The sequence below is a fragment of the Psammomys obesus genome, unplaced genomic scaffold (assembly GCF_907164565.1).
Source record: "Psammomys obesus unplaced genomic scaffold, mPsaObe1.curated_primary_1811, whole genome shotgun sequence".
NCBI lineage: Eukaryota > Metazoa > Chordata > Mammalia > Rodentia > Muridae > Psammomys > Psammomys obesus.
In genome coordinates, this window is record NW_026593286.1 from 35804557 (window position 1) to 35828139 (window position 23583).

General features: G+C 41.9%; 1 protein-coding gene across 1 annotated transcript in view; it reads left to right on the plus strand.

Moving 5' to 3' along the window:
* The window catches only part of Dnah7 (dynein axonemal heavy chain 7), a gene marked incomplete at its 5' end in the record, with an annotated part of 256610 nt that overhangs the window by 58390 nt on the left and 174637 nt on the right, over positions 1–23583 (plus strand). The window contains 3 exons of the mRNA XM_055616804.1: positions 16420–16613; positions 18342–18540; positions 21749–21889. Coding sequence (XP_055472779.1) covers positions 16420–16613; positions 18342–18540; positions 21749–21889 — 534 coding nt within the window. The remainder of the gene's footprint in view (positions 1–16419; positions 16614–18341; positions 18541–21748; positions 21890–23583) is intronic.

Below are 23583 nucleotides of genomic sequence, written 5' to 3' on the forward strand. Positions count from 1 at the left end.
TCTATCTATCTATCTATCTATCTATCTATCTATCTATCTATCTATCTATCTATCAATGCAGGTTCTCACTTTGTTGCTAGCTGGCCTGGAACTTGCTGCCAGGCTGGCCTCAAACTTACAGAAATCTGTTTGCTCCTGTCTCTTGAGTGCTGGGATTAAAGGCACCACCACTCCTGGAAAAAAAATCTATTTTTGATATTTGATGAAAATATTCTTTAAAATCCCATAGTTCTAAGTATTCTGTGTCTAGAAGGGGCATCTATGCTGGCATTAGTGAACAGAGAAGGGGTGGCATGGCCACATGGAACTGTGTGACTCAACTAAACCTGCTCATACACTAACTCCCAAACAGGTTTGCCTTTTATTGTTACTGCTGTTTGCTTTGGCAACACTTCATTAATGTTTGCTGCATGGCATAACTGTCTCCCCTGACTGCTTTGTGTGTTCTCATCCTCGGGAAGTGGGGAAAGAGGTATGTAGTAGGCGATTCTTTTGCAGGTCGTCATAAGATGAACAGACTCCTATCAAGGACATCCGGAGATTTGCGTTTCCTTAAACACCCATCATATCTTTATGGTGAAAGCTTTGTAATACATTTCTTCTGAATATTTGAAGTACACATTCTATTATTATAACACATAATCATGTTACCTTTCAGTGGCACACTCAAACATCTGACTTACTGCCATGCACTGTAAGTCGGTCAAGCCTTTTTCATACCTTCATTCTAGCCTAGTCTCCTCAGCCTCTGGTAGCCACCAGTCTAATCTTGCCTTCTACAAGGTCAACCTTTTTAAGATTCGGCACATGAGTGAGGTCATGCAGTGTTGTGTTTGTGGGCCGGCCTGGGCATAAACAAGATCTCAGTCCAGCCACGTACGTGTTCAGTTGTCCGCCTTTCCTGGCTACGTACTGTCCGATGTGCCCATCCCAGTGTTGGATGTGTATTAGTTGGGTTGCTGGATCATATGTTTCTTCTATTTTGAACTTTTTCCAGGGACCTCCAGACTGTTTTCCACAGGGGCTGTGTGAACTTGCATTCTCACTGTGCGAGAGACCCCTGTATTTTCTCTGTGATTACTCCCAGTGTGTACACTTTCCTATGTTCCTTACTCACTGTGTGTCAATGTCTCTTGAAGTGTGGCAAACTGCCCTCATGTGATTTCCTGTAGGAAATGTCTAGTGGAGATCTACTCTCACAGCTTCTGTTTGTCCTTCCTCCTTTCTGGAAGGATAGTTTTGCTAGGGGGCAGTTTTTCTGCTTCAGTGTCTGATCTCATGCCGCTGCCCCTTGGCTTGGTATCTGGTGCGTCTGACTCCCTATTGCTATTTCCTCTAGGTCTCTACCCCGAGAATGTGCTTCTTCATTGCCTCTTTAGAGCTTGGTGCTAAATTTGGGGTACACGTAACTTCAGTCTATCTGACGATGTTTTAACCTCCCTGCACCTAATAATTGTATCCTTTTTAGTGTTTGTCAGTTTTTTACTTTTAATAATCTTGTACTCCGTCATTATTCTCAAGTCCTGGTAGCCCAAATATTTGATCTTTTAACACAGGGCCACAGTTCCTGTGAGCTTTCTTCATCCTCTTCATTCTTTTTTGTTTTCCTCTCCAGCTATAGTTTGAAATAACATTCCTTCCCACTCTCTAGTATTTCCATGTGGAGACCTCCCCCACTCTTGATACCTTCTATCACATTTTAAATTTGGGTAGTTCTATTTTCAACTAATTTGGTTTGAGTTTTATAAATTGCTTTCATCTCTTTTTAAAAGTTTTTTTTTTTTTTTGTAATATAACTGAACTGCTTCTGTATTTTCTTGACTCTCATTGAGTTTTCTTAAAGCATTATAAAACTCTCCATCAGTGTACCAGCCATCCATAGGAATGGCCGAATGGTCAGCTCCTGCCATCCCATGTTGGCTGTTATGGGAGAATTCGATTTCTTGAAAGTCTTGGTGCTGTCGGTGTGTGATGTCACCTGGGCATTGGAGGAGTACAGATTCACTTTATCTTCCTGATCTGGCTTTTCACCTGTCATCCCAGAGCCCCTAGACAGGCTGCTTGCCTACTTCTGAGGCATTAGTCACGCCCCTTCTTAGTCCTGAGTGGTGCCCAGGCTCGGGATGCCTCAGGAATGCGCTGCTGGTGTGTGGTCACTGTCTGAGGACCAGCGGCTGCCCCAAAGTTGGGTGTGTATGAAGTGTGTGTTGTTCTGATGAAGTCGTGAGACATGTAGTCGACTCCTAAAGGTTCATCCTAGGGGACCAAGACCTCAAGCCTGCATTTTTATTTATAACCCCCAGGCTGTGATCAGGAAGTATAGACTGGCTTCACAGAGAATCATCACAGATGAACCAGCCTCAGACTTCCATGTCACATCCACAGTCAACAATACTATCAGCCATACTCTGCCAACAGACCAGCATAGCCCTAGTCTAGGACCAAAGCCTGAAGTGCTGTGGACTGCTCACTGCTAAGGTAGCTCATGTATGACCCAAGACAGCTGCAACAAGCTCTGGGAAGAGGAATTTGATGCTACACAGGGTCTGTTTGTCTTCCGCTAGCACTGGGCCTGTTCAAGAGGATCTGTGCCCCAGCAGTCCTGGAGATGAAGTCTATTTGATCTACTATGTATAGCTGAGGTGTCCCAGTTGGCTCGATGTGAATAGATGATGATCTCACCCCTGCTCTGGCTGCTGGTGGACTTCATCCTGACCATATTCTTTAGGACTGGGAAACTTTGAGAATTGGCTGCAACTTGAAAATGAACTTCCAATGATGGCTTTTGGTACATGTCTCTGATGTATGTGTCTTTTTGGTATGCCCTATAACATAGGGTAGTCTTTGCATGAAGTGCAAAAAAGTCCTTTATTGAAACTGTGCTGTTGTTCTTGTCTATTCTATGGGCAAGTCTTTACAGTGGTTCCTGGAATAGGTCACCTTGGCAGACTTTGAAATACAAGAGTTCTAGGAGGAAGTGATTTTTTTTTTTAAGCACCAAAGGCTTAACAAAATGGCATAATTTAGTATTTTAAATTCTCTGCTTGAGATGTATTCAAGGACAAAGAGCGTCTATGATTGCTCTTCTTAGAGCTGGGGTTCAACATAGGCCAAAATAGGGAGTCAAATCCAGTGACTTGCCAACTTCAATTTTAATTGTATGGTATTGCTGGGCTTGCTCTGGGAAACACGGTTTACTCCCCGAGAATGAGGAGGATGATGGCAGCTGGAAAGGGGGACAGCTGAATGCGTTTGGCTGACACTGGGGACTCAGCAGCTCAAATTCTGCTGACTCTTACTAGAAGTCTTAGCAGAGACCTGTAGAAAATATGGGTAATAATATATTGTACTAGTGCTTGCCTGGGGAGGAAAGACTGTCTTCCATATGGTCAAATGTGTTGGTGTGAGTACAGTACCAAAGACTCAAAGAGGCATGAGTGGGTCTGTTGACCGAACAGCCTCAATGGCTTATTTCAGTGAGACAAAATCATAGAAGAATCTTTGATGTGGCTGAAGGAAATTAGACATCGATTTATAGACACTTATGAAAATATGCCTGTACCTTTCAGAAATGAACAGTGGCGCTCCCGCCTACAGGCAGCCTTTCAGAATGGTGCACAATGTGCCCACTGAGCTTATTAGTTATTTTACTTTGAAAACCTTGTTTGGAAGAGAGATGGTCAAAAGCGTAGCCTTGCATTGATCATGGTCATTAGCAAACCCATTTAGAAGAAACAAGATAGAAAGGAGTGATACCAGGGAGGTTTGAGGAGGAGGGATCTAAGGGCTCACGGAGCAAAGCATGATGTGAGTGTATTTACATTCTAAGTGAATACTCAGTGAAAGGCACAACTGCAGAAGTAGGTACATAATTATCTGGTTGACCGGTTGACGTATTTTCCGAATATCAGCAAGCATATTCCAGCGTGTGCACAGTGAGCTATGAAATATGGTTGACCAGTTGACGTATTTTCCGAATATCAGCAAGCCTATTCCAGCGTGTGCACAGTGAGCTATGAAATAGAGTGATTGTGTAATATATTATCCAACCCGGAGAACCTCTGAGAGTCAAGGGAACTCGCAATCAGTGCAGAACAAGCAAAAACCAAAACTCTTCTCCTCGAGCATATATGTGGCCAGTCCCGACAACGGCACAACGGCAGTGGTGGGGCCTGGGGAGAGGCTCACCGCCACAGAGCCTGCTCGCCAACATTGTGACCACCCTGGCTTCCCAGAGCACATGTTAGCATAATGCTCCTGAGAGACCACCCACCTGCAGGAACTATGCAGCCACAAGGAGGGCAGAGAACACACCGGCTTTCCTTCAGTGTGGAGGGAGCAGTGACTGTACACGTCGGCTTTTTCTTCTTTCCCGTGCCAAGCTTCTGGGAGCCCTGTCACTCACTGACTTACTGACTGGCTTACTCCTTTATGCTCCTTCCACACAACATTGCTTCTCCTAGGGAACTCACATTACAAGGGAAATGAGGCTGCTGACTGACACGCGTGAGATTTATAGGTCCTACTATGAGCACTGACCTTATAAAGAGCAGAATAGCTCATGTAAGTGGAAACACTCATTCGTTTGCCGTGCTGAGGGAAGATGACAAGTTTGTGGGGATGGGTGCATTTTAAAGGATATGTTCCTTATTTGCGCCAAATATATGGCTATGTCACAGCTAGTGTGAGACTGGGGGTTGAGGCATGAAAACAGAATTAAAGTGTTTACCAGCTCTTTCAGTCAGATACTCAGAACAAACCTGCTTCTAAATTTTTGGCCTTTGCTGTTGAAATGCAGCGCTACCTGACTAGATTGAGTATGTTTAGTGTCAGGGAGAAACATGTCTGTGTAGGCACATATCAATTGTTCTTTCACTGAGTCCAAAATCTGTATTGCCTGTGCTATCCTTTTAGCTTTTGGCAAGGACAGAAAACTCTTACTTTTTTTCATTTTTATTTTTTATATTAATTACAGTTTATTCACTTTGTATCCCAGCTGTAGCCCCCTCCCTCATTTCTTCCCAATCCCACCCTTCCTCCCTCATCTACTCCCGTGGTCCTCTCCAGGTCCACTGATAGGGGATGTCCTCCTCCTTTTCCATCTGACCCTAGCTTATCAGGTCTCTTAAGGACTAGCTGCATTGTCCTCCTCTGTGGCCTGGCCAGAGGTGATCAAAGAGCCAGCCACTGAGTTCATGTCAGAAACATCCCTGTTCCCCTTACTAGGAAATCTACTTGGAGACTGAGTTGCCATGGGCTACATCTGAGCAGGGGTTCTAGGTTATCTAGGTTATACCCATGAATGGTCTTGGTTAGAGTATCAGTCTCAGAAAAGACCCTGTGCCCAGATTTTTTGGTTCTGTTGCTCTCCTTGTAGAGCTCCTGTCCTCTCCAGGCCTTACTAGAATTTCATTGAGGAAAGAAGATAACTCCTACTTTACTGGCTCTCTTCTAGCTGCTTTGGCTCTCATCCTCCTCCCTACCTTCTCTCCCCTCCCTTCCCATTCCTTCCCCTTCCCCCTCTCCTCTTCTCCCCTCCCTCCCTTCTCCTTCCTCCTTGTCTCTCTTCCTCCTTCCCCCTCTCCTTCCATCTGTGCCTACCTCTTTTCTTCCTCATTCTCCTCTCCGTCCTCCTCTTTCTGCCACTCATAGTAAAGAATTTTTCCCTTGAGCTGTTAAGTTGGTGGAACCCTTGCTCCAAAATGTCCTCTTTAAATATCTTCAGAGCAACACATTGATCCTTGAAGTCAGCTTACCTATCACCTTCCTGAAGAGACACGCACTTTATTTAAAATGAAATTGCCTTTTTGTTTTGCTACCTTATGTTCCCTCTCTTCCTTTTGTGGTATCTATCTTCTTTCTACAGACATGCCTCAGAGATATCTCCAGTTCTGTTTTAGACTACTGCACATACACAAATTATAACCAATCAGGTTATGAATATAAGACATTTTATTAGCAGTATAATTAGTCATACTTAGAGTTTCATTATACAGTCTTCATATACACGTACAATGTGCTTTGGTCGTATTTCTCATTATCCTCTCATGCATGTCCCATTTTTGTTGATTCTTTTCATCTTCTCAAGAAGTCCCACCTACATATTCATGTGTGTTTTCAGAGGACCATGATGTCTCTAGATTCCTAGTGCATACGAACGTCATGCTTACCTCTGAAATCTATCAGTTAGATAACACTCTGTCTGAAGAACAGAAGAGTAATCTTAGGAAAATTACTATCCACAGTGGAAATGAATATATTCAACTGTGAAGAAAAATTAAGTCATGACATTTCCAGAAAAAAGGGAGTGTGGAACCTAGAGTTCATTATGTTAAGCAGAATAATGCAGGCTCAGAAAGACAGATCTTTATACTTTCTCCTCTATGTAAAGTATATGTGTATGTGTGTGTGAGTGTGTGTGTACATTTGTGTGTGCTGTGTGTGTGAGAATAGTGTATGTCTGTGTGTATATGTGAAGCGTGTGGGCGCACCTGTGTACATGTGTGTCTCTGTGTGTGCCTGTGTGGATGTGTGTGCATGCATGCGTGCGTGCGTGTGTGCATGTGCATGAATGCGTGTATCTGTTACGTGTGTGTGCATGTGAGTACATGTGTGTTTGTATATGTGGATATGTATCTGTTAGCGTGTGTGTATTTGATCAGAGATCATGAGAAGAGGAGAGAACAAAAGAACCTGAGAAAATGAAATCCTTGTGGCCTGAGAGCAGCAGGCAGGACTATCTGAGGAAGGAAGGGACCAGCCAGAGGTGGTAGGAGGCACGGAGGAGGGAGTGCAACTTAAAAAAGAGTAATGACCTGTGTCTATGAAAATGCCACGCTGAAGCCTGTTGCTTCGTAAGCTAACTTAAGAACTAACGTAAGGAAGAATACTAATTAAAAAAGAATGTGTTGGGAGTTTGTGAAAATACAAGAAAATAAAAGAAAGGTATCAGGACAGAAATGTGTAAAAAAAAAAAAAGAAAAAGAAAAAGAAAATCCTTTGCTGCCAAGCAGCGCTGAAGAAGCTCCTGGCCTCCTGATCTCTTTTGAGGGTGAAAGCTCTCCGCGCTGATGGCACCTGCTGCCTGTGGCGGCTGCCGAAGGCCGTGGTGCCCGCGGGAAGCCGTCCTCCACACGCCTCTGCCGCGTGCAGTGCTGCTGGGCTTGGCAGCGTGGCATGTCACGTTTACCCACTGTAGAGCTCTTAAAATTGGAGTCAGTCATGTCAAACCCTGCTGCTACTTTTCCAGCTAATTTATGCAGCAGCGGAAAGCCTCTCTGTCTTTGGTTAGCGGTTACAGCATCTCCACAGGGGGCAGGCTACCCCCCCCCCACACACACACGCTTTTGCTCATCCCAGTCCATTAAAGCATTATGCTGTTAAGAAATTGTGGTCACGTCAGCGCGTCTAGGTCTCTCAACGGCATCTGCTGCTTCCCCACTCGAGTTTGGAACCCACGCAAAGCCACCCACCTGGCCTGGAAACCTTTCTCCGAAACACGCTTTGCTGTTCCTGTTTCCGTCTCTTCCTGTAAGTCACAAATGTTTTCAGTGGCACCGAGAAGGGTGACTCCTTTCCGTGTTTCTCGTTTACTTGGCCCTGAGCTATCCGAGGAATCACCATTTCAGGTAGCTCTGCATGCATGTTCTAGTTTTCACATTTTTGTGTGTGTTCACATGTACATGAGTGCACACGTGTGCATGTCTACATGGAGGCCAGAGTTAACTTTTCACGGCGTTCTTTAAAGACTTCCGTTTTTGAGACAGCATCTCCCACTGGTGTAAGCAAACACAATCTTGAATCTTGGCTTGAATCCTGGTATGTGTAGGGCTGAAAATGAACACAGCCAAGACATGGAAGAATAGAAAGATTCCAGCAGCAGGCAGATGAGAGTGGAGTTCACTTCCAGAGTGCTGCTCTTCCCAAACAAGCATGGGGTTCTATCTCTGAGGGCTACTTGCATTCACAGTCTTGGTCCAGTTCCTTCTTAGGCATGCTCAAGTACATCCCTGTAACATAGGTACAGGACTCCGTCCCTGAAGGTCCTACTCTGCTTGGTCACTAACACTGACTGGACAGGGCTCCCCAGGGATCCTCCTGTCTCTGCCTCCCCAGGATTGGAATAAAAGCCCTTGTTAATCATGACTGGCACTTTCATGTGGGTGTTGGAGACTGAACTCAGAGCTCCACACTTGCATGACGAACATTTTTATTAGTCAAGTCCTTGTGGTAGGTAGAACTTTCATAAAATGTCCTAAAATAATGACTTTCCTGCCAAAATGGCCTCTTCCGCCTTGGCTTGAAGAGTGTTAAGTTAGCAGGCATAAACCCATTACTTTTAATGAACATATCTGGGAAGAACCAATTGTTCCCTGTATCGTCAAGGAGAAAACATTTTGAAAGGAATCTTTCTGTTTTTCCTTCCGAGCTGTTATTCTTAAAATGGGCTTAAATATTAAGTAAACCTGCTGTGAAGGCGCCACCACCCAGCTTTGTCGCTCCACGAGAGAGCACAGGCTGAGAAGATTTAGTATAATCCTCAAGGATGGTAGGTTTTCCAGAACGGTAAATGAGTGCCAGCTTCAACTTAGAATCAGGCTGTCCCAGAGCGAGTCACCCTGCTCTTTGTAGCTTATACCACGGCACTGGGTTTTTCTTCATAGACTGTTTTCCTTATATTGAAGACTCGGCCGTTTTGGGCGGCCACCTTCATCAGGTCCTTGGCCAGAGCTTCTGGGGAACTGTGCAGCTTCTGCATTACAGTGGCTGTTCCATCCTGTCCTTCCAGGTCCCAGTGTCTTTCCTTAAATGCTGTAGCTCAACCTCTGCAGACTTACCCTTCTCCTCAGCAGCTTCCTGTGTCTTTGTCTTAAGAGAAGCTTGTGGCCATGGATCCCTTTCTTTCCAGACCACGGGAACATTCTCCACGTGAGCTATAAAGCTGTTGGGTTTTCCAGTTCATGTGTCCACAGTGGTGGCATTTTAATTTCCCTCTGGAACTCTGCCTTTGCCTTCCCAGCATTGTCAACTGTTTGTCACAGGGATCCTGGCTCTCAGCCTACCCTGGCTTCCAGTGGACCTTCTTCACATTCCTCGTCTTTTATGTAAAGTGGGAGACATTGACTTAATTTCCCTTAAACAGCTGGACACCGCTGTAAGGTTATTAATTGGCCCAGTTTCTATCCTGCTGTGTGTGTGAGGGGCAGGGGCAGGGGCAGGGAGGGGGTGGAGCAGCCAGATTGATTAAGTTGCCATTTTCCATGGTGTGAGTCATGCTGCTCTACATGTCTGGATAGTAACACCAGAGATCAATGGTCTCAGATCTCCACAGCAGGGGGAATAATAAAGGTTTGAAATATTGTGAGAGCCATCAAAATGTGACTCCCGGACAACAAGCAAATGCATGGCACTGGCAGAGTTGCTTGGCGCTGGGTCATTTGCGGCTTCTTCCCAGTGCGAGGGCGTGAGAGAGTGTGAGGAGCATGAAGCTTAGCAATCCCTGCGTCTGTCATTTGTTTTCTTCTCTTTGCTGCCCCTGGAGCCTGGGATCTATGTTTTCTTCACTGCTGTTATCAAGCCCCCAAACAGGCTGACACGGAGCTGAGCTTTGAGAGATAGCTGTTGAATAAGCAGGACTGATACTGGAATTATCTATCGATAGTTGTAAAGATTCCTGTGTTTTTATTCTGAAAATTCAATTTTAGGGAAATGGTCCCTGGGATCGATATTAATCCCACAAATATTCTGGGTCTTGAAGATTTCTAATTCCGGACAGAATCAAGAGTCTCAGAGTTGGAGGAGCCTTATGGTTCTGTGCAGTCAGACTGCTTTCCTCCTCTGAATGCCAAAACTTGAAGTCCTTACCAGTTTTCCGATGTCCAGGGATTTAATATGAGGAAGGTAATTCCTCCAGAAGTGGTTGGAGCTCAATTCCCTTAGGCAAATATCTGTTATATTTCCTGTAAATCTCCTGGCAGCAGGGATGAGAAATCTTTCTCCATTTGACAAAACAAAAGCTTCAGGTTCTGCATACTCAGGCCATTGGCTCAGACATGTCAATCAACCCTACCAGTCCTCGTTTGGGCTATCCAGACTGGTGATGGCTATGAACAAGCCATTAAGCAGCACTCTTCCATGACCTCTAATCAGTGCCTGCCTCCAAGTACCCATGCTGCTTGAGTTCCTGTTCTGACTTCTTCCAGTAATGAACAGTGATGTGAAAGTATAAGCCAAAAATAAACAAACAAAACAAAAACAACAACAACAACAACAACAAAAAACCCTTTCCTCCCCAATTTGCTTTTGGTCATGAGGTTTCTTCATAGCAACAGTAACCCTAACTGAGACACGCATCATGACATACATGTACCCCCCAATAAATAAAATGTAATGATACATATTTCTTGAAGAACGTTGGTTTATAAAATGCTAATTTTAGCTTAATAAAACTGGTAGTGTGTCCATTATCTTCCTGCCCAGTCTCTCTCTTGCTCTCTCTGTCAGCTATGAGTGGGAGAGGACTGAAATGTGGTTTTAAATGTGTGTATGAAGGGTGTAGTCATCGTGTTAACCACTTCAGACACCTATCACATCAGCTTTGAGAAGGAGAACTCTTCCCATTTTAAAAAGAGGTTAAACAAATAATGTAAGATTAGAAGGGTGCGGGGAGAAGAGGTCAGGATGGAAATCAATGTGTCTCCCTGGGGCCTCTGCTTTCTCCAAGTCAGCCTTCACTGTGTCTGTTTTCTTCTGGGCGCGTAAGGATCACTTTCCTGTGCTCTCAGCACACGTACAAATGCATCCAGACTATTTGCAAGTTTGTATTTGAATCAGAGCCATTGAGCTGATCTGGCTAAGTAAAACTGACCTCAGGAATGTAAAATGGCTTTAGCATATCTAATTCAAAACCTGAATTGCCTCAAAACCTGAAGCTTTTTATTTTGGATTTTTGAATTTTGGATTTAAGATGCTCAACCAGTAAAGGTCTATACAAATATTCTACAACCCATAAGGCTTTGAAATAGAAAACATGTCTGGTACTCAACATTACAGACGGGACACGGCCAGCTGAGCCCCAGTGCTTCTTTTCCAGGGGTTTTCTGGCTTCTTTGTTATTGCTATTCAGTGATTATATTTACTAAACTTAAATCAGTTATTCTAAAGTTGATCATTATAACTTTCAATATATATAAAATAGTCAAATTGTGATTAGCTACCTGAGTTCTAACCAAACAATAATTGTTACCTTGTGAAAAAAAATTTCCAGTTTTATTAGCAATAATTTCTTTTTCTAACAAGAGAATCACATTTTCTTCCAGAAGGTGGCACTCAAAGAACACTATTCTGGATTTTAGATTTAGCCTCGTAAGAGTGCAATTTCACCCTGCAGGACATGCACATCCAAAAATTATGTCCTGTGTTTGTCAGTGTGTCTGTCTGTCTGTCTGTGTCTGTATCTGTATCTGTGTGTGTGTGTGTGTGAGAGAGAGAGAGAAAGACAGAGACAGACAGTCAGAGACAGGGACAGAAAGACAGAAAGTGAGGAGAGGTAGTGTTTAATGTCTATTTGAAACACAAAGCTTCTGAAAGTTACATAAAATGCCTTTGAGAACTGGAGATTGTTCAATCTCTCACTGTACACGTTCCTTACTTTTGTTTCATTGATAAAATGGGTACTAATGATAGTTAGTTTTTTTTCTTTACTAAAGCAAGGCAAACCATGCTATCTTTTCACCCGTGTTTCACTTACTAATAAAATCCCGAGTGGTGGCATGAGCTAGGCCGTGACGCTGGCCCACAGGAGGCAGAAATGAGGATGCCTCTGAGGAACTCAGTGATGCCTACTGGCAGGCTTGAGGCTAAAAACCAAAGAGGAAGAGAAGCCAAAAGCACATTAACAACAAACAAACGAACAAACAAACCACCTGTATGAGATTCTTGAAAGGAGACTGAAACCCGCTGGGAATTGGAACCTGCACGTGCTAGATGCACCACTTAGCCGGGAGCCCCATCTTCAGCTGCTAGAATAAAATTCAGACATGAAACAATTTACAGCTGGTATTTTTGTCATGTCAATGACCTCCCAGTCATGGTTAAGTAGAATACAAAAAATAAGCAATTAGTTAATCTTAAAATTCAGTGTTTACTCTTAAAATGGCATTTTCTTGTTTGAATTTCATGCAGCCTTCCTAGAATGTCACATTAAGTGGTGACTGCTGTGTTCTCATGACCTTTGTAGCTTAATTGGACTGAGATTTTATTAGTTTTAGCACCTCCATCCCCCAGACATTATAAGCTTATTTTGGAAAGAACTCTACTTTTGCTAGTGGTGAATACTCAGGTAGTATCAGCCACATGTTAGAAAAACAGAGGAAGGGCTGGGAGATGTGTAGCTCAGGAGAGTGCTTGCTGTTTGTCCATCCTCAGTTTGCCTGTAAGAAGTTGGACATTGTGGGGCATCCTGTAACCTCACTTCAGGGGAGGCCAACTTAGGTGGAAAACTGGGGGCGGGGGCCAGCCTAGCCAAAACCAAGTTGTGCGTAACTCACATGTGCACACATATGAAGGAAAAGAGAGAAAATGCGTTTTATTTAAAACTCAAGATCATATTTTTGTATATGAGTTATATATGCCCAGTGGTTAGTACACAACTATTTATATATATTTATTTTTTATAATAATTTTTATTTTTTTATATTAATCACAGGTTATTTACCTTGTATCCCAGCAGTAGCCTCCTTCCTCATTCCCTCCCAATCCCACCATCCCTCCCTCATCTCCTTCATGCTCCTTTCCAAGTCCACTGATAGGGAAGGTCCTCCTCCCCTTCCATCTGACCCTAGCTTATCAGGTCTCTTCAGGATTGGCTTTAATGCCCACCTTTATAGCCTAACTAGGCTGCTCCTCCCTCGGAGGTGGGGTGTCAAAGAGCCAGCCATTGAGTTCATGTCAGAGACAGTCTCTGTTCCCCTTACTAGGGTACCCACTGAGCTACCATGGGCTATATACGAGCAGGGGTTATAGGTTATATCTATACATGGCCCTTGGTTGAAGAAACAGTCTCATAAAAGACCCCTGTGCCCTGATATATTTGGTCCTTGTGGAGCTCCTATCCTTTCCACCTCAGACTAACTCCCCCTTCTTTTGTATGATTCCCTGTACTCTGCTAAAGGTTTGATTATGAGTCTTAGTATCTGCTTTGATACACTGCTAGGTAGAGTCTTTCAGGGGCCCTCTGTGGTTGGCTTCTGCCCTGTTACTTGTTTTCTTTTAGTCCAATGTCTAGCCCATTTGTCTTTCTAAGTGAGGATTGATCATCTTACCCGGGTCCTCTTGTTTATCTTCTTTAGGTGGATAGATTTCAGTATATTTATCCTATCTTATAGGTCTGTATAAGTGAATATATACCATGTGTGTCTTTCTGCTTTTGGGATACCTCACTCAGGATGGTCGTTTCTAGGTCCCACCATTTGCCTGCAAATTTCATGATTTCCTCGTTTTTAATTGCTGAGTAATATTCCATTGTGTAAATGTACCACAATTTCTGTATCCATTCCTCAACTGAGGGACATCTGGGTTGTTTCCAGGTTCTGGCTATTACAAATAAAGCTGCTACAAACATGGTTGAGCAAATGTCCTTGTTGTGTACTTGAGCATCTTTTGGATATAGGCCTAGGAGTGGTATGGCTGGATCTTGAGGAAGCACTATTCCTAATTATCTGAGAAAGTGCCAGATTGATTTCCAAAGTGGTTGTACAAGTTTCCATTCCCACCAGCACTGGAGGAGGGTTCCCCTTTCTCCACAACCACTCCAGCATGTGTTGTCACTTGAGTTTTTGATCTTAGTCATTCTGATGGGTGTAAGGTAAAATCTCAGGGTCGTTTTGATTTGCATCTCCCTGATGGCTAAGGACGTTGAGTATTTATTAAAGTGTTTTTCTGTTGTTCTACAATCCTCTACAGAAAGTTCTCTGTTTAACTTCATACCCCATTTTTTAACTGGATTACTTGATTTGTTGCTTTTTAACTTCTTGAGTTCTTTATATATACTGGATGTTAGCCCTCTGTCAGATGTAGGGTTGGTGAAGATCCTTTCCCAGTCTGTAGGGAGTCATTTTGTTTTGATGACGGTGTCTTTTGTTTTACAGAAGCTTTTCAGTTTCATGAGGTCCCATTTATTTATTGTTGATCTTAGAGCCTGTGTTGTTGGTGTTCTGTTCAGAAAGTTGTCTCCTGTGCCAATGAGTTCAAGGCTGTTTCCCACTTTTTCTTCTAACCGATTTAATGTGTCTGGTTTTATGTTGAGGTCTTTGACCCACTTGGACTTTAGTTTTGTGCAGGGTGATAAATATAGATCTATTTTCATTTTTTTGCATATAGACATCCAGTTGGACCAGCACCATTTGTTGAAGATGCTGTCTTTTTTTTCCATTTAATGGTTTTGGCTTCTTTATTAAAAATCAAGTTTCCATAGGTGTGTGGGTTTATTTCTGGGTCTTCTATTTAGTTCCATTGATCCACTATTCTTTTTCTATGCCAATACCATGCAGTTGTTATTACTATTGCTCTGTAGAACAGCTTGAGATCAGGGATGGAGACGCTTTGTTGTTGTACAGGATTGTTTTGGAAATTCTGAGTTTTTTGTTTCTCCCTATGAAGTTGAGAACTTTTCTTTCAAGGTCTGCAAAGAATTAAGTTGGTATTTTGATGGGAATTGCATTGAATATGTAGATTGCTTTTGGCAGAATGGCCATTTTCACTAAGTACACAACTATTTTTGAGAAGTCAGGAGGTTACTTTTTAAAAAGCATGAGTCATTTTTTTAAAAAAACGTATTTATTCCTCTCATACAATAAAGCTCTACCACAACTTCCTCTCCCTCCACTCCTCTCAGTTCCCCACAGCTGTCACCTCCTCTTTTCTCCAGATTCACTCACCTTCTGTTCCCTTCTGCGCCCTCCCCCCCAGAAAAAGAGCAGGAACATAGCATAACAAATTACAATTAGACCAGGCACATATCCTAATATCAAGGCTGGATGAGGCAACATAGTAAGAGGAAAAGTGATCCAAGAGCAGGAAAAAGAATCAGAGACACCCTAACTCTCACTGTTAGGAGTTTCACCCAAAACAGCAAACCAACAACCATAACATATATGCAAAAGACCTAGGGGAGACCCATGCAGGCTCCATGATTGCCAAAGAGTCAATTTTTAATGTTAGCTTTTGGTTATAATTGTTGAGACCAGCTGTCAAACAGAGAGCTCCTTTTAAAATGCTTAATTCAGTTTGAGTGGCTTTGAAGCAAACCACCCGCAGTGACATTTACAAGCGCTAGAATTTCAGAGTCCGAAGCCTTAAAGGCAGACTGGTCTTGTCTCTACAAAATTCAGGGAGCACACCCTTGCCTAAGTCCCTCTGCAAGCAGAGAGGGGCCATGCAGACAGACACGGCGGGGGGAGGGGGGGGCTACTCACAAAATCATTCCAGAAAACTTCCCTACACTCAAGCACTTATTTTTTTAAATCTATAATTACAAAACAAACAAACAAACAAACAAAAAACAGGCTAGTGTCAGTTCACTCTTCTTAACAATATCCAAAATAATAATGATGTTGACTTGCGGTTCGCAGTACCTTCCCTCAAGAATAAAGGACAAAAGGTGTGTCTCATTCTACACTCTTTATCTCACCCTTCTTATGAGTTCACGTAGCATATTTTCTCTCTAACCTTCCTTCCCATCCCTTTTCTCTCTCTTCCTACGTTCCTGCTAACAGTGGGAAGTTGGAAACACCTTGACTTGAAGTTAGAGTCACATGACTTTTACATAAAAGAACTTGGCAGACATAGAATATTCAAGACTATTATTTTAGAGATGAATACCTTTAAATTGCCCATGATCTCTGTTCTACTAAAGTGTACAATTTCAAGTATAATCTAAAGAGGAATAAAATTAATAATCAGTATTTTGAATTGCACGATGCATTAGGTAGGTTTTTTTTGTTTTTTCTTCTTCTCTCAACTTGACACAAACTAGATTCATCTAGGTAGAGGGAACCTCCACTGAGGAATTGCCTTTATCAGACTGGCCTGTGGGCATGATTGATGTGGGCAGTGCCACACCAACACACACACACAGACACACATACACACACACACACACGGTCACTTTGGTCCCGAGTTGTGTAAGAAAGCAGGTTGTGCAAGCCACGAGGAACAAGGCAGTAAGCAGCCCCCCCCCCATGGTCTTAGCTTCCGTTCCTGCGTCCAGGTTCCAGCTTGAGCTCCTTCCTTGGTTTCCCTCATGATGGACTGTGCCCCAGCACAATAAGAACTACATCCTTTCCTCCCCAAGTTGCTTTTGGTCAGTGTTTACCGCAACAACGGAAGTCAATCTGAGTGCTGTTTGCTTACTGGTTTTAGAATAAGCACGCCCTGGCAGTTGTGACTATTGAGAAAATGCTGGAGAGGCTGAAAAAGTCCAATGAACTCCTGGAGCTCATCCTTAAAGGGCTGAATGAGTACTTGGAAAAGAAGCGCCTCTTCTTCCCCCGGTTCTTCTTCCTGTCTAACGACGAGCTTCTTGAGATTCTGTCTGAGACTAAGGACCCCACCCGGTAAGTAGCGCCCATGCCAGGACGCTTGGCTACCTACATCAGTTTAAACTTAACATTTTGGAACAAGATAGAACATAAATAATGATGGACAACTATGTTTATATGAACTTTCTACAAGAATATTCTAAGCATTGTTAGCGATGATTAAGTTATCAGTTATTGAATATATATATATAATGTTTCTGCATATGTCCTTTTGAATAGGGTGGACCTTGGGGTGGAATTTTTATCTTATTACATATTTTTTTAAGAATCTGAGGACACATCACTCTTCCATATCACACTGATCTTTTCATGCATATTCAAAATACATCAATAAAAGCCAGGCATTGTGGTGCTTTATGACTTCCTATGGTCTCAGCGACGGGCCATTCTCAAATATAGCATGAGGAGGGATGAAGTTAATAAGTAGCAATTTTGGGTCAGTGTTGTTTATTTTCTACTTTTATCATAAGCACATTCTGACCGTTATGAGTGTTGAGAGGATGCTGGAGAGGCTGAGCGTCAGCTTTAGGGCTGCTCCTGCAATTCTCCTGAAGGTCCCTCAAGGACCATTCTCTCTGCTTAGGCTGTGGGTCCCAGCTCCTTTGGCGTATTTATGTTTTATAAACTTTATTTTTTTCAGTATTGAAGTACAAGTTATTTTGTAATGTATTATATTAATATATAATAAAATAATCAGGTATTTATATTGCAATTCATAACAGCAGCAAAATTACATTTATAAAGTAGCAGTGGAATAATTTTATGGTTGAAGGGTCACCACAACAAGAGGAACTGCACTAAAGGATCATTGCAGCATTAAGAAGGTTGAGAATATTAAGGCTTAGAATATTCCTTAAATATCCATTTGACTTCTTTATCTCTCTCCTGGAGATCTTTATGGATAACCGCACCAACATCCACCACTGGGGGAGGCCTTTCACACCCACTCTATTTAAAATGACACAGCATTCTCTGGCAACTTTTCCTGGAGGTATACCTCTGTCTTTTACTCCTTCTGCATATTTGAATCACACACACGGCCTGTAATGGACTTACTTATTGCTTCACCTTCTGTGGAAGAATGCGAATTCCACAGCAAAGGTTTTCCACTAGATTTTTTAATTGCACATTCCTCAGTCCCTCGGGAAAAAAATCTGATCAGTGAATAAATCTGGTAGTGAATAAATGTTTTTATCAAACAAATTAGTTTATTGTCGACCTTGTACCTACATAGAAAGAGTCAGAGTCTGGACAGATAAGATAAGTTCAGGCTCACATCTTCATCTGAGTTTTATTCCTTACTTCTTTTTGCCCATTTAAAGATGAACTCAGCTGAAAATGTGCCAAAGTGATGTGTTAGTCATAGTGTACATAGTGGCTAGAAAGATGGCAGGCATGCCAGACCTGTTGAATCATCAAGCTGTAAAGTTCCTAGATGCTAAACCTAGCCTGTGAGTTTCAAAATCATCGACGATCCCACTTGAAATAGATATTCGCCTTGGAAGACCGGCTTACAGCCCTCAGAGAACTTTTAGAGAACTGTAGCTGGAACTGATTTGTTCATGTGCTCCTTTTGGCACATTTCCACTCATTGGATTGAAAACAAAGATATGCTTTGTTTTCAAATCTTACTACTTTCTTTGTACATGCTTAAATTTAGATGACGATTACTGAACAAAGAACCCTGACACGTTAGCAATTATAGTACTTTGACCACTTGTTTAATTTTTTTTTTTTCAACAGAGTGCAGCCTCACCTGAAGAAATGCTTTGAAGGAATTGCAAAGGTCGAATTTACAGAAACTTTAGAAATCACACATATGAAGAGTAGTGAAGGAGAAGTCGTGGAACTCATAGAAACCATTTCAACAGCCAAAGCCAGGGGTCAAGTGGAGAAGTGGCTGCTTGAGTTAGAAAGGGTTATGATTAAGTCCCTCCACAAGGTAATTGCTTATATTTGTTATTTTTAGAAATGTTGCCCACAAATATGTCATTGATAAATAGACTGTGAATTAGGTAGTAATTTATCAGTCATCAATTATTATTCAAAGTCTAACTTTTTGGTACTTGTTGCTGTGACAAAATATTGAAAATGGGAGACTGGGGTGAATGCTGGTGCTCAGCTCACCTCATCTTTATCTGTGATTTACGCAAGCTATCCTAGTCTTTGGTACAGTACTGTCCACGCTCAGTATGGGTCTTCCCTTCAGTTAAGCTTCTCTAGAAAGACTCCCAGACATAGCCAGAGAAGAGTCTAATCAAGCCAATTGACCTTTGTGGATAGCTTAGAGGAAACGAGCAGACCCGAGGTCATTATTTTGCAATGACTCACTTAAGGTGGAACAAAATGCCATGTATGCCCAACCCTGGGACTCAGGCCGTAGTAACATGTCTTCCTGATTGCGCGCAGCCACGTGTGGTGCTTTCATTATGACTAGATGCACTGTTGTCTATGTAATTTGTTTTAGCCCCACCTTGGAAGCATCTTTGGGTAGTTCACATATTTGGCACATGAGAATCTTACTGCTGTGTGCGTATGTAGAATACCCACCAGGTCACCAAAAAAGTCACATTTACTTTCCCCAAACTGACATTTTCCACATCTCAGAAAGCGCTGTTAATGCAATCATCAATAATTATTTTTGTGTTATGCCAATAAATAGAAAATGAGTGTTTAAATTCATTTTTACTACAGTATGGGCTTAGTAATCAAGTTTTTAGTATAACAATAAAAACCATAAATGATCAAAGGAGCATGAAGGAAGCATAATTAACTAATGCCTAAATTATTTTTTTTTAAATTTTCTCCCACACACTATTGGAGAAGTTAATTCAAATCGAGGTGTTTGATGTCACATGCTATAATGTTATATCCCAAATAATTCTTTTAGCAAATGTATGTAAAATCATTTAGACTTAGACTCTTGCCATTTCACCCTTTCCCTGAGTTACAGTACAGTGAACATCCCCCTGCACAGAGCTGGTGTCACTGACTGAGTCACTTAATTTCTTGTGATAACTTCTGATATGTGTGGCCACCAGGCTTGGTAAGCATTGACGAGTACTGGCAAATATCATGGTGGCTAATGTGACTGTTAGCGCTGGAGGTGGATTCCACACCGGCCGCTGCTTCGCAGGGTTGCACTGTGTGGTTTGCGAGGAGACGCGATATGCAGCTTGGTACTGTAGGCGCGTCTATTACCACTTAGCTTCCCTTTTAATTCTTGCTGGCAGAGTGGTTGTCACTTCAGCATTAAAACATGGTGACAAATTGTGAAGAAAATGGAGTTCATTCTAAAATGTTCATGTGTACATTCTTATTAGAAAAATATATAAGCAAATGCAATATAAATACTACAAATAGGAAAACATATTATTTGTATCTGCATGCTTGAGAGGAATACATATGGTTTAAATGAGTACAGTAGATGCAATCTTGAGTACTGCAGAAAATGTACATAACTGTTTCCCCTCATCCAACTATGCAGACTCATTTGAATAACTTAAATTTCAGTTCTTTTCTGTTGGTTTCCACAGAGTCCTTCTAGAACCCATGTCCTCCATCTTAACCTTCTCTGCTGTGCTTTTCTAGCCTTTGTTTCTTTCATTATCTTTCATTTCTAGGAGACACAGTCTCACAGCAAGCTTCCTGTTCTGCTGGCTCTTTCGTTCTTTCTGCTCCTCCTCCACAATGAACTCTGAGTGCAGAAGCTGTGTTTTAGATGTATTAGTTGGGACTCCCCCCACAACTCTGAATTTCAATCATTCCCGGTTTTCTAACAAGCTAAGTTTCCTTGATGAGGGGTGAAAACTGCTACATTTTATATTTATCTATGAGCATAGGATAAATATTTGGAATATAGTTAGGGCTTCTTCTGGTTTGGTAAAGTGGCAGTTTTAAATTCTCCCCCAATAGCCATGACTTTAGCTGCAGGTAGCTGACTAGGTTTCAGTACCAGGAATGATCTCTCTCAGGTTGAGAGAGCTGTCAGTCAAATTAGAGAGCGGTTGTTTACTGACAGGGTATGCCGGCCACGGCCACTGCTGCACCCTTAGGATATCTTGCCATGCTGGTTGCTGAAGTGGTTTATTGGCCGCACAGCTGGATAAGATCGTTGGTTGATTCCCTCCTTTGAAAGCCTGCATGGTAACTTCTGGTACCATGCGGGCTAGCCCCTGGGAAAGGAGGCTTTTGGGTTAGCTTCATCTTGGGTCCTCTGTCTGAGGTGCCTGGTATTCTCATTTTTTTCTCCCATTCTATAGCCATTTGCTTTTTCATCTATCCTGCTTGTGGTTTTTGTGGTTTGTTTAAAAATGTCATTACCAGTGGCGGTTACCTCTTGGCGTTGGCAATGTTCTGTAAAAATCCAGCTAAACCAGAAGTCTAGAAAGTTGTAAGTGTTCTTAAAACTATATATTTCTATATATTGCTCTGGAAACTCTAATTCTGACAGTCCCTTCTGAAATTTAAACACTTAAGTAGGTGCCACTTCCCAGAGGATGTTACTATTTTTGGTTGGTATAGATGGCAGATTAGAGTATTTCCCATTGAGATCTTGTAGAAAAAGTAGACATACCTCCCACTGAAATGTGTAACAAAGACCGTAAGTTAGACTTTATAGGCGGTTAGCCTTCACCTTGCCGTGAAAGACCTGTCCATCTGTCTCATGGGCCCGTCAGTATTGCCTTGTGCATCTGACCTATGTCTGGACCACAGGTGTTAGGTAGGGGATTGTGTGTACTTGCACATGAGATACCCTGGAAAGCTGATTGAACTCAACAAAAATCACGTGCTACAAATTTGATGGCTGACATTTTGAAATTACTTGAATTTATACTTTGTACCAAAATTGTACAAATTTGTCCAACACAAATGCATGTATGATACCTTTGGCTAAAACTGGTCATACAATAATTTGAGAAATGTGGTTTGTATAAGTTGATAGTGCTTGACAGAATATGTAATGTGCCTGTTCATATAAATTACCTTGTATGTAAGTATTTTAATCACATGCTTTATGTGAGTCCATTAACTGAATAAGCATGATATAAAAAGTTAGTGAGTGGTATGAATCAATTTAGTTTAATAGTTTACCTCTTTAATGGATATCTTGTTCTAGAATGTTCATTTTTACCTTTTTTTTTAAATAGGTGATTGGAGATGCAATTGCTGCCTATACAAAAAATGAACGAATTAATTGGGTAAGAGATTGGCCTGGGCAGACTGTTCTCTGCGTATCCCAAACCTTTTGGACATTAGAAGTCCAAGGCTCAATGGCAAAGGGGCAAGAGGTAAGCTTTTATTACACACTTTTCAGAATTTAGAGAATAGCGGTAATACCCAGAATACACTCACCCTGAAGTACAAACTGAAGATAGCCCATTCAAAAGGATACTTTTTGCTGCAAGCCAAGTTACAGGTTTTAAAAATAAAATATATTAAAAATACATTATTATTCAAGATTTATATCTGAACCAATTTCATTATTCACATCCTGTCAGAATCAAGGGTGCTTAGCTCTCAGTCTTGTTTGCACATTGTTCTTCCTTTATGACTAGAGTCGTCATAGAACCAAGAAAGTTACAAATCTCAGAAATATTGGGTGGGTATAGAATAATAGAATTTTCTTTTGTTCCCTGAGTTAAATTATGCTGAATAGAAAAAACATCAGTTCACTTATTTTGACCATTTTTATTTTTAATGTACTGATTTTGAATAAGTGAATATTTTAAGTTCTGCTTAATACAAATACCTCAAATATATTTGAGCATATGGTTTTAACATTATTTGGATGGCTGCTATTAATTAAAAAAATAAAAGTATATATTAGTTTTAATGTGTTGCTCCTTTTTGAGACTGAAGGAATGTTGAACATTCTTCGCTCATCATAGATACTGTGAATGTCCACATCATTCCAGGCTTTTTGTTGAACACTGACTCAACTAGGAACGAGTTGGAGTGAAAATTTCCCCCTTCTCATGTAAATTCACTTTATTAACTTTCATTTGTCTTTGATCTTTGGGGAATATCTGCAAACATAAAGAAAACCTCTTTGGTATTTTTTTTTATGTTTACAAAAACATTTTTATTTACAAGCATGCATATGACTAAGTGTACATTACATGTTAGTACAGAGCCCGCAGAGTCCAGAAGAATACCAGGCTCCCTGGAGCTGGAATTACAGGCAGATGTGAGCTGTCTGATGTGGGTGTTGAGAAACAAACTCAGGTCCTCTGAGAACGCCAGCAAGTATTCTTTTTTTTTTTTTTATTTAAAAAATTATTACAATTTATTCACTTTGTATCCCAGCTGTAGCTCCCTCCCTTCCTCTTCTCCCATGCCCCTCCCCAAGTTCACTGATAAGGGAGGTCCTCCTCCCCTTCCATCTGACCCTAGCCTATCAGGTCTCATCAGGACTGGCTGCTTTGTCCTCCTCTGTGGCCTGATAAGGCTGCTCCCCCATTGGTTGGAGGTGATCAGAGAGGAGCCACTGAGTTTATGTCAGAGACAGTCCCTGTTCCCATTACTCGGGAACCCACTTGGGTACTGACCTGCCATGGGCTACATCTGAGCAGGGGCTCTAGCTTATATCCATGAATTGTCCTTGGTTGGAGTATCAGTCTCAGAAAAGACCCCTGGGCCAAGATTTTTTGGTTCTGTTGCTCTCCTTGTGGAGCTCCTGTTCCCTCCAGGTCTTTCTATCTCTTCCTTCTTTCATAAGATTCCCTGCACTCTGTCCAAAGTTTGGCTATGAGTCTCAGCATCTGTTTCAGTACCCTGCTGGGTAGAGTCTTTCAGAGGCCCTCTATGGTAGGCTCCTGTCATGTTCCCTGTTTCTCCCTCTTCTAATATCTATCCTATTTGCCTTTCTGAATGAGCATTGATCATCTTACCCAGGGTTCTCCTTCTTGCTTATCTTCTTTAGGTGGACAGATTTTAGTATAATTATCCACAGTCACCTTGATACCTAACCCTCACAAAGACC